Source organism: Eschscholzia californica, unplaced genomic scaffold (assembly GCF_041429995.1).
Source record: "Eschscholzia californica isolate CP2 unplaced genomic scaffold, dmEscCali1.0.p SCAF_2, whole genome shotgun sequence".
Taxonomy (NCBI): Eukaryota; Viridiplantae; Streptophyta; class Magnoliopsida; order Ranunculales; family Papaveraceae; genus Eschscholzia; species Eschscholzia californica.
The window spans coordinates 40,385,408-40,396,215 of NW_028238309.1; the positions used below are offsets into that span (position 1 = coordinate 40,385,408).

At 36.8% G+C, this 10,808-nt stretch overlaps 2 protein-coding genes across 6 annotated transcripts; one reads left to right on the top strand and one right to left on the bottom strand.

Annotated features, from left to right (window-relative positions):
• Positions 1 to 2,831: 2,831 nt before the first annotated feature.
• On the bottom strand, positions 2,832 to 4,995 carry LOC147557904 (dolichol-phosphate mannose synthase subunit 2-like). Of its 2 annotated transcripts, none has more exons than XM_086659471.1 (3): positions 4,893 to 4,995; positions 3,295 to 3,407; positions 2,832 to 3,197 (listed from the first exon to the last, which is right to left on the bottom strand). In XM_086659471.1, the coding sequence occupies exons 2-3, from the start codon at positions 3,382 to 3,384 to the stop codon at positions 3,045 to 3,047; spliced, it is 243 nt and encodes an 80-aa protein (XP_086515597.1). In that variant the 5' UTR covers positions 3,385 to 3,407; positions 4,893 to 4,995; the 3' UTR covers positions 2,832 to 3,044. The 2 variants fall into 2 exon arrangements, with proteins under 2 accessions (XP_086515597.1, XP_086515596.1); XM_086659470.1 differs by having other exon boundaries at positions 3,295 to 3,404; positions 4,893 to 4,967.
• A 3,638-nt stretch (positions 4,996 to 8,633) lies between these two features.
• On the top strand, positions 8,634 to 10,589 carry LOC147557905 (trihelix transcription factor GT-3b-like). 4 transcript variants are annotated; one of them, XM_086659475.1, is made up of 3 exons: positions 8,634 to 8,821; positions 9,286 to 9,596; positions 9,850 to 10,589. In XM_086659475.1, the coding sequence occupies exons 2-3, from the start codon at positions 9,336 to 9,338 to the stop codon at positions 10,372 to 10,374; spliced, it is 786 nt and encodes a 261-aa protein (XP_086515601.1). In that variant the 5' UTR covers positions 8,634 to 8,821; positions 9,286 to 9,335; the 3' UTR covers positions 10,375 to 10,589. The 4 variants fall into 4 exon arrangements, with proteins under 4 accessions (XP_086515601.1, XP_086515600.1, XP_086515599.1 ...); XM_086659473.1 differs by having other exon boundaries at positions 8,653 to 8,821; positions 9,838 to 10,589; XM_086659474.1 differs by having other exon boundaries at positions 8,634 to 9,596.
• The last annotated feature ends 219 nt before the right edge of the window (positions 10,590 to 10,808 follow it).

The following is a 10,808-nucleotide window of genomic DNA, read 5'->3' on the forward strand; positions in this document are numbered from 1 at the left end:
CAACCTCAAATATGGGATGACATTAAGTCTGAAGCTACTAATCATCCTTATATGAAGAAAATCAGCAAAATAACAATTGATAATCTAGGTAATCCGTACTCTAGGCGCAATGGCTTGATTTTCTACAAAAATCAAGTGGTGGTGCCTCCAAATTCTAAGGTTGTACAACAACTCTTACACCATTTCCATGATTCACCAATTGGTGAGCACTCAGGTGTATTATGAATATATAAGAGACTTGCTGAACAATTTTTTTGGCCATTCATGCATCTAGTAGTGAAAGATTATGTCGTTTCTTGTGATGTTTGTCAGAGATCGAAGGATGAAACACTATCACCAGCTGAACTGCTACAGCCGTTTCCAATCCCTTATCAAGTTTGGGATGATATCACTATGGATTTCATCGAAGGTCTTCCTAATTTCCACGACAAAAACACTATTCTTGTGGTTGTTAATAGATTGAGCAAGTCCGCTCATTTCTTAGCATTGTCTCATCCATATACAGCAAAAATAGTTGCTGAAAAGTTTATTGACGGAGTGGTGAAGCTTCATGGCATGCCTCAATCTATCATCGGTGATCGAGACCCGGTGTTCATCAGTCATTTTTGGCGACAATTTTTAAAATGTCAGGCACCCAATTGAAGATGAGCTCTGCTTACCATCCATAAACCGACGGCCAATCCGAAGTGGCTAACCGTTGTATTGAACAATATCTTCGTTGTTTTGTTTCGCAACAACCTCGAAAATGGCATTCCTTCATCCCTTGGGCTAAATTTTGGTATAATACAACATATCATTCTTCCACAAGAATGACACCATTTCAAGCTCTTTATGGGAGACCACCGCCCAAAATTCCTTACTACAATGAAGGGGGTTGTCCAGTGCGTGAAGTGGATCAATGTTTGGTTACTCGTGATGTCATCCTTCAACATCTTAAAGACAATGTGAATGCAACAAGTAATCGTATGAGGCAAAGGGCTGATTCCAAGCGACGAGATATTAATTATCAAGTCGATGACTTGGTGTATTTAAAACTCCATTCTTATAGGCAACAATCAGTGTTCAAGCGCGCCTATCAGAAACTTGCGAATCGATTTTATGGACCATATCTGATCATCAAAAATATTGGGAAGGTGGCTTATAAACTTCAACTCCCAGAGGGGTCATGTATTCACCCAGTATTCCATGTATCACTGCTCAAAAGGAAATTGGAGAAAATGTCTCTCCAAGTACTGAATTTCCACCTATTGCTGACGATGGTGAACTTACTCTGGAACCCGAAGCCATTTTGGACAGTCGTTGGATCAAACAAGGCTCTAAATTTATTGAGGAAAGCTTGATCCAGACGGAAAGACCTACCAATTGATGATGTAACTTGGGAACGTACAAACGACATCAAGGACAGGTTCATCAATCTGAACCTTGAGGAGAAGGTGCCAGTAATGGGGCAGGTATTGATGAACGAAGAAAGTGAACCCAAAACATTTGAATCAAAGGGCAACGGGCATAATCTCCGTATTCAAGTGGACTGAGTTAAGAAGTGGGTAGCTAACTTAAATTGGCAGCTAATAGGAAGTAGTAGGTTAGTTTTTTTTCTTTAATTGCGGGGTTAGTCTGCCTTTATTCTTGGGATATGACCTAAGAATGAGGAAGTAGTTTTTTTTTCTTTCTATTTAAACTCTCTGTGATCGACAATGGAGGAGAACAAGTTGATTTTAATCAAAAGAGTTGTGGTTAATTCTAGCCCTAAGTAGCAAGCGCGGAACCAGGGGAGGTTACCCTTGGCTGCAGTCAGGGGTAATACTTCGAATAAGTAAAAGCAATAGCCAAATATCTTATAGCAGCCAGGTAGCCGAGTTGGGTATCTACGTAATGCCAAACTCATCACGAGTTCGAAACCTGGTGACTTCAATTCCAATTTTTTCAATTTCTAATTGTCAAAGTAATTCTTTATTACCCCTTATGTTCTATTTATTTTCACTTTGCTCCCTAGTTATGTCCCTTATTTCTGGATCTAATTCTTTTTTTACCCTCTTTTTGTGCTAAATCAAGTTTTACCCCTTTTGTTAGATTTCATCGAAGTTATGTTTTAGTTATTTTATTATCCCCAAATTACTAATGATCTCATACATTATAAACTCCTTAAATTTTGTATATATGAACTATTAACGAAATTTTACTTATTCGACAAAAATTATTTTCAAGTACTACTTGTTAGTGCACGTTCATTAGAAGTGAAAATTTTCTTTCTAAGCAATTTTAGACTAGTTTGGGGTAACTTTGAACCCTGGTTCCGCCCTTGCTAAGTAGAACTTTATTTGCTTCATCAAAAAAAAAAGTAGAACTTTATTTGCAATTTATTTCATTGCTTCGATTGGGACCTATCATTTGGTGGCAAGTTTCTATTTTGTAATTGGGGGTATAATGCAAGAGTTATAACTCCGTGTCTCGAACTCTGAACTTCAAGGGTAGAAACTAACTTTGTAACCACTCCAACCCAGAGTCGTCGACAAGTTGTTGTCCACATGGGACAAAATTGTACAATCTCGGAAAATGACAAGTTCATAACCATTATAGCCAGTATTATATAACATACCAACCAAGTCGACTAGCAATTAAATGTTATTGTTTTCCAAATATATCCCTCTTCTCGCGTTGGGTTGGGTTGGGGTTTTAGTCCCTTAGAAATAGTGGTTATGACAAACCAACCCAACCACACAACACCTATATCTCTCTCTTCAAATTCTTTATTTTTAGTTATTTTAGCAACTCTTGAAGTTCTAAGATTTTATGTAGATACCAGAAGCAAGAAACAAATAGAAAATGAGTAGTTTGCAGTAAGTAGACAAACTCCATTGATGATTATAGACATGATAGAAGCATCTAACCAACCCTAACAAAAATAACCAGGAGTTAGAGATTAACCGGCATCATGATATCGTTACAAAACTACTTGTTCTCATTCATTATCCATTGCTATTAAGTTCTTCGACATGAAGAAAGCAAAGTCAAAATCATATTTGAAAGATCATAACTGCAATAGTTCAAGCTTTCTTCTTTTTTGATTTGAGCTTCACAAATCCAATAAAGATGCATAATAGTGATATAAGCGCCACACCAGCAAATACAGGTATCAAGACGGCAAACTCTTGAGGTAAGAAGTAGTTATGGATAAAGTGATCATTCTCTACAAATGGCTGAAAGAAAAACAAAAAGAAAAGTCAGTGTCCATGCTTGAGAAAGTTGAAACCGAGTATATGGATAACATACGGGACCTCTGCAAAAGATACTAACCAGGATTATGACCCAAAACGTGTAATATGTGAATATTGATAAACTGATAACAGAAAGTAGAAATCCAACTGCCTTATCTGCCAATTCCATAATGATCTCTATAGCATTATCTGCTGAAATAGAAAATATTATATAAATCAGTATCCTCCTAAAAGTTCGAAGCAGACATTCAACAAGAACACATTGCTTACACCAAAACATACCAATGTGTAAGGACAGAGACATAGATTACCATATTACATAATATGTTGAAGGTGGCTTGAATGGGTCAATACCTAACCAAAAGAGCGACCCGGGAGCAAAACTTTTGGCCCGACTCATTTATGTTATGTTTCCCCTAGTTTTATAAACGGGTGTATCATGTTTTCTCAGTTTTCGCATTGAGTTCTTGTAGGCAGACTGCCAGGTTTATTGAGTTACATACACTCAAATTCTGTGAGAAATCTTTGTAATCTTGGTTTTCATACATAGTTACAATCATCGCGCCCATTGTTCACCGTGGAATAGGTTTTACGACCAAACAACATAAATCCCTCTGTGTGATTGCTTACTTTTATCATTGCTTTTCTGGTTCTCTGGATCTTCATTATAATATAAAACATAAGTGAACTTTCAGTTTCCAAACATCTTGCAGTAAAGGTAGCACCACAGAAGTTGTTCTAGTGTTTCTAGGAAGTTGTTAATCATTTGGGTATGTTCAAATTCAATAACATGAAGATGACATCTCTTTGGGAAAAGAAATAGAATTCATTCAAGAAATAAATGGAGTAAAAAGCATATCGCATCTGAATAGTTAATTCACAAAGTTTTCAAGGTGATGAGTAAGATGGTGTTTCTTTTTTTTTCTCTTTCTGTGGCATAGAAACTCTCTAGGCTATCAAAGATGGGGGGTCTTCCTGCCAAGTCTTACTAAAAGTTTAATGGGTACAATTGACTATAATACGAAAAATCGCTGAAATGAGGACTAAATTTCAAGTCTTTTCATAGGTTATATGCTCTCCTAAATGAGCTAGAGGATGGTTTCTCGAAAGAATCATAGGCATAGTCTTTGTCAGACGATCGAAAACTATTTCTATCAACATTTTATCAGCAAAGTATGCGAAGTCATTTATACACTTCCTATGATAATTAGGATTTACAAACTGCAACATTCCCAACAAACACAAGATGAACTCAAAATCCTCAATCACAAACAAATTCATTTCCTAAAAAATAAACCTTAAAGTTTCTTAAAAAGAAGATTATGAGCTAATTACTAAACCCCCAACAAAATTCTGATAAAACTACAAATGAAATTTTGCCCTAATAAAGAAACTAACCCTTTAATTCATGAACATCATGACCAACAACATAAACAACCCATATTAGATATGTTCAATCATAATTAAGTGAAAATTGTGGAAGACAAAAAAAAATTGTGAGACAAAATTTTAGAAGCTAGATCTAAAGGGTCATTACTATTAGGTTTGAAAAAGAACCCAAAATCAAGAAGGGCAAAATTGTGGAATCAACAGAAATCAAAGAGTGTAGATTAGAGAGAGAGAGATGCAATAATATGGAAGAGAGAGAGAGAGAGAGAGAGAGAGAGAGGGGAGTACCAGATTTGTTAGGTGGAGTCGCAGGTAAACTAGTCCAGTCGTCGGCCGGATGGTCGTGGAATATGGTGGGAATACTCTCCGAATTACGAACTTTTAGAACGGTTTAACCTCCATTAGAGATGTAGGTAACGTTCACCCTCTTTAATGTATAAGTGCAAGAAATTGGAGAACAGGAGAAGTGGGTACTGGATCGATCAAGCGGCGGACACGCCAGTGTCACACGTGGACATGGTTCGACGTTGCATTACGTGGATTTGGAGAAATAATTGTGCGGCTCACTGGAAAGTGCTTTTATTTAAAGGTTATTTCCCTAATGGCCCCCTACTTTGTGACCAGCTTCCCGTTTGGCCTCACGCTTTACGAGAAATATCCATATGGCCCCCTTCCGTTATAACACCGTTACTCTCTCTCTTACATTTCTTTTCTCTCTCCTCCAACATGTTTTCTCTCTCTGCCACCTCGGCAGGGTCGTCGCCGGCCAAACTTCAAACTTTTTTTTTCTCTCTCTCTCTAAGAAAAAAAAACTTTTTAAATTCTCTCCTCTCTCTCTCTCTAAACTCCGGCGAAGGGGGTTTTCCTTCGCCGGAGCTACGTCTGTTCATCACGAGAATCATCACTTAAAGAACCATTTAACTTTTCTTCAATCGTTGCAAATTTCTTTTTGGTGGCTCGCCACAGTGTTGGAAATCTAGATTTAAAGGTTCCTCTCCCAGTCCAATCATCTAACCAATAGCTTAATTGTGGGCCCCTATTAATCTCTAGTTTTGTATGTTTAAGGATGTTTGGGATCATAGAAGAAATGTATCTCCGTGGACCCGAGAATTTAGAGGATTTCTAATCATTAGGGAACCAAAGGAGGGCGCTTCCCTTATACTTTTCATCAACGATCTTTCTCCATAGGCTCTGAGGCTCTTGCCCGTATCTACAGACCCATTAAGCGATTAAGGCTTGATTCAAAAATTCCATATTTTTTTATACCTAAGCCTCTTGACTTTTTGGTGCTATTTATTTTGGACCAAGAAACCCAATGATTTTTCTCTTGTTATCTGTTGAACCCCACAAAAAGTTTTTGATAACTCTATCAATCTTCTTCCTGATGGATACATGCATTAGAAAAAGGGAGAGAAAGTAAAGTGGTATGGTTGTGAGAGTGCTCTTAATCAAGACAATTCTTCTTCCTTTAGACATGAACCTACACTTCCATGAAGCCAATCAAGACAAGTGAAAAGCTTGATACATTATTGGGCTTGTAATCAAGATTGGAGTAGTACAACTCCGTTTAGCCTTTATATTAGGAGTCGGGATGTCTTGAACAGGCTTTAGGCCTAATGTAATTTCCCTTAGTTTGGTGTTGTGTTGGTGCCTTGGTCGGTTAACCATCTTGGTTTCCACCATGGTTGTGTTTTTGTTCTTCTCTTTATTGAATCTATTTTACCTTCTCTGGAAAAAACAAACAAAGTGTTTAATGTAAGACAACCCACACATTTTTTTCTACTGTCAATCCTTCGCCAATAATATGAAATGAGGTGAGAGAAGGTGGGATTATCTTAAAAGGTTGTAGGGGTGGGAATCGATCTGGTTCGGGTGCATACAAGTTATATTGTTCACCTGGTCGACCTTTGAAACTTCCTGCCCATTCAGACACTCGGACTTAATCGGTCGGATTATTTAAAAAATCATAGTGTTTAAAACTCGTCCAAGCCTGTCAAATGTTGTGGGTTTATTTCATAGGGTAAATCAGACTAAACCGCCTTCGAAGTCCGAGTACCCGTGAGCTCTAACGGAATAGGGTGTCCATGACAAATTTTGGGTTCTCTCATTTTTTCCCCTTGACTTAGAAGGGTGGGAAAATAGTCCTACAGAAAGGCTGTAGCGAAGGGAGTGAGGTGTGGGTAGGGGTGGGAATCGGACGGGCTTGGGCATAATAGAGCCGGGCTCGGGCGGATCAGGCACTACATTGCCTAGCCCGTTACTAGTCATCGGGCGGATCGGGTCGGACAGATTAATCAAATTTAGGGCCCGTAGCCCGTTCGAGCCCGACTACCCGAGCGGGCTCCATCGAACTCGGGCCGGACGGGCTTGGGTAATTTTGAGAAAAAAAATTAATAATAATTAACCACTCCTTTCATTTATAATTTTTTAATTCACCCATTTCATTTATAATAATGTTTTAATTAAAATACCCAATTACCTCTGATTTATGAAACCCTAAATTTTTGAAAATGATACTCCATGATTTATGAAACCCTAATTTTTCTTTCTTTTTTGAAAAAGGTACTCCATTCAATTGCCAAAGGCTAAGTAAATACAGTGAAATAAACAAGAAGGATAAGTATTAGGGTGTGAAAGTTGTTTGAACAGCAAACAACAAACCTCTTGTTTCATTATCTAATGTCCGTTATACGTTGTTTGTTGTTGAATTGGGGTTTGAAAGTTGTTTGTTGTTCAAGAGTTTTTTTTTTTTATTTGTGCAATCTCAGTTGCAATTCTATTTGTAAGTAAATAAACAAACCTCTTTTTTTTTTTACTTACGAATAGAATTACAACAAACCTATTGAACAACAAACAACAAATTCTATAAATTTCACTTATAATACTAATAACTTTTACAAAACAAAATTTACAAAAAAATAAATAGAGAAATTGCATAAATAAAAAACATAAAAACTAGAATTAATTAACAAAATATGGTCGCATTTTTCCAAATCTTAAGTCTCAAGTTTCCAAATCTTCATCCAACTTTCATCTGCAAAAAAAAAAAAATAAAAAATTATTGAGAAAAAATAACTTGAAAAATAAAAGTAACCTAGCAAAATAACAAGTTCCCAAATCTTTACACAACTTCTAGAGAGTTTACAACTTTCTACCATGAAAAATAAAAGAAAAATAAAACATATGAGAACAATTACACTAACCTAACAAAATTACAAGTAACAAAAAAAATATTTAACTAACGTCTAAGAAGTGTTCAAAGGATTAACCGTGTCATTTGATCCGTAGATCATCGGCGTATACCGATCATCATCTTATCTTCTTATCTCTTAACCCATGTGTAGCTGTAGATCAGAGAAAAAAAAATGAAAGATTCATGACGAAATTAACTTTTACTAACCATTGTCAAGTCATAGAGACCGAGAGAGGTAGCGAGCGTTGATAGAGTTGTAGTTTCTATAAAGATTTGATCACCAAGTCGTAAGGGATTTAGGGTTAGTTACTTAGTTATGGTTTCTGTTTGAGTTAGGGAGAGAGAGGCGGAGAGAGAGAGAGAGAGAGAGAGAGAGAGAGTTAGTTTTTAGGGATTCTGTTTGGAGAGGGAATTTATAAGAGATGAAGGGGTAAGTTGTTTAGATCCAAAGACTGAGACATAATTTGAAGAGACGCCCTATCTCAGCCGTTAGATCTAAACGATTTCACGCGGATCGTGAGTAGGGTAGCCGAGCGGATCTTTTAATCGGGCACTCTCTCGGGCTCGGGTAGCGGGCAGACTCTATTGGGCGGGTGGCGGACGGGTTTTCGATGCGGGACTCGAATTGGGGGACCTATCCGAGTCTCGCCCCTATAAGCCCGAGCCATCTGCCCGGGTATGCCCGCTCGGGTAGCAGCTGGTGTGCGGGTTCTCGGACCGTTTTCTACATGTACGTGGTTGCGGTACAGTAGGCTTGATGGGGAAGTAAATTAGCCGCAAGCATGATGGCATAGTGACGTAGTATGAACAAATGTGGACGGGAGAAAGAAAAAGGCAGGCAAGAAAAGGAGAAACAAAACATCCGAAAGTTTTTTACGCGTTTGTCAGAAGAGAGAGAGAAATCAAAACAAGTCCTTACCCGACACTTTCTTCCAACAACAACAAAATAAACTTCTCACTTTCTCTCTCTAAAATTCCTATCAGTCTCTGCCTCTCTCAAGATAATCTCCCTCATCAAGAAAAGGTTAGTTTCTTCAATTCTCTTGAACGCCACAAACAACAGAAAGATCATATATAGATCAAAAGAAACGTCTTTTTTCTGTATAAGATGTTCCTTCCAGACCATTCACACCAGTCAGTCTTTCACACCGATTCTTATATACTAGTTATATAAAACCCTAATTAGAATATAAATAACAGCTTCAAACCCTAGATATATATTAGTCTCCAAAACTCAAAAGAAATGCTCAATTAGTACTCTTTTTATTCTTTAATTAGTTTGACCCCCCAACCTTAATTACTTGAATATTCAAGTTTTTTGATTTCAAACTTCAAACCCTAGTCTTGTCCTTGATTCACACCTATGACTACTCCACCCCCTAATTGTCTTCATATCATCTCTCTCCTTATTTATATGTATATAGTTGTTTAACTCTTCTTCTTCTTCCTTCCACTCCTTTCCATCTGAGAAAATCAATCTCTATCTAGGTACTCTACCTATTTTTGTTTGATCTTATGTGGGTAATGTGTATTTGATCATGGAGAGGCATCATCATCAACAACAACAACATCAGAGTAGTATTGGCATGGAACCAGGAGGAGATAGAGTACCTCAATGGAGTTTCCAAGAGACAAAAGAGTTCTTAACTATCAGAGCTGAGCTAGATCAAACTTTCATGGAGACCAAACGGAACAAGCTTCTTTGGGAAGTTGTTTCTACCAAAATGAAAGAGAAAGGTTATCTTCGAAGTTCAGATCAGTGCAAGTGCAAGTGGAAGAATCTTGTCACTCGCTATAAGGTTGGCTACATCTTTACTCCCTTCACCTTCTAAAGATATACATACAACATCATTTCTATTTTTACATATATATATGAGATTGAATGTCTAGAGTCCCACATTGACAAAAAGAAAAATCTTGACAAATATGTGCCCTAGTGTATAATAACATGATAAACTCTTGGGTATTTGAGCATTTTAACATAGTATCAGAGCAGGACTACAATGCAATATATGATTAACATCGACTTATCTTAATTAGTTTGTCTTACAGGGAAGTGAAACTATAGAGGCGGATAGCACGAGACAACAATTTCCGTTTTATAATGAGCTCGAAACGATCTTCACAGCTAGGATGCAAAGGATGTTATGGCTTGAAGCTGAAGGTGGGGCAAGTACTAGTATGAGGAAAAAGAGATCATTATCAGACGATGAAGACGATAACGAAGACAGTGAAGAAGAAAAAGTTATTAAAAAGAAGAGGAAAGTGAAAAATATAACCACTACTACTAGTAATAGTAATAATTTAGAACAAATATTGCAGGAATTCATGAGACAACAAATGCAAATGGAGTTGCAATGGAGAGAGACTATTGAAATGAGAGAGAAAGAGAGAAGAATGATGGAGATGGAGTGGAGACAAAGGATGGAAGATTTAGAGAGAGAAAGATTGTTGATGGATAAAAGTTGGAGAGATAGAGAAGAGCAAAGAATGATGAGAGAAGAAGCTAGAGCAGAGAAAAGGGATGCCCTAATTACAGCTCTTCTAAACAAACTACGACGCGAAGATCATTTATAGTAAATTAAATCATCAAGAGAAATTCATTCTTAATTATCAATGATACAAATTCTTAGTTTGTTTATTAGACGTTAATTAGTATTTCTCACTATTTCCTCTGTGATTTACTTTATTTATGAACTCATTTTCTTTTTGTATACAATTACTAGTTAGTAATTAGGTTAACTATATAAAGTTTATGATATCCATAGTGATTAACTCACTATTAAAGGTCATCTTTTGCGTGGGATTTAGGCTAATTATTTGATTAATCTTTTATTTTTAGATATGCTTTTAAGCACTTTTGGTTTAAAGAAGAGGAAGAAATCATAAAAGTAAATACAATATTTCTTTCACTAAAAGAAATAGATTGTCTGGATCGATGAACAAAAGGTGTTTAGCAAAAGCAATACATAACAAAGTAGTATCTCATTATATAAAGGATCTTGTAGATG

Bases quoted from the DNA above. Each gene is read 5' to 3' on its own strand.
- LOC147557904 (XM_086659471.1), bottom strand. From the start codon at position 3,384: ATGGAATTGGCAGATAAGGCAGTTGGATTTCTACTTTCTGTTATCAGT. The intron at 3,198-3,294 runs GTTAGTATCTTT...TTTTTCTTTCAG, and splicing joins CGTTTTGGGTCATAATCCTG to CCATTTGTAGAGAATGATCA.
- LOC147557905 (XM_086659473.1), top strand. From the start codon at position 9,336: ATGGAGAGGCATCATCATCAACAACAACAACATCAGAGTAGTATTGGC. The intron at 9,597-9,837 runs GTTGGCTACATC...TATCTTAATTAG, and splicing joins ATCTTGTCACTCGCTATAAG to TTTGTCTTACAGGGAAGTGA.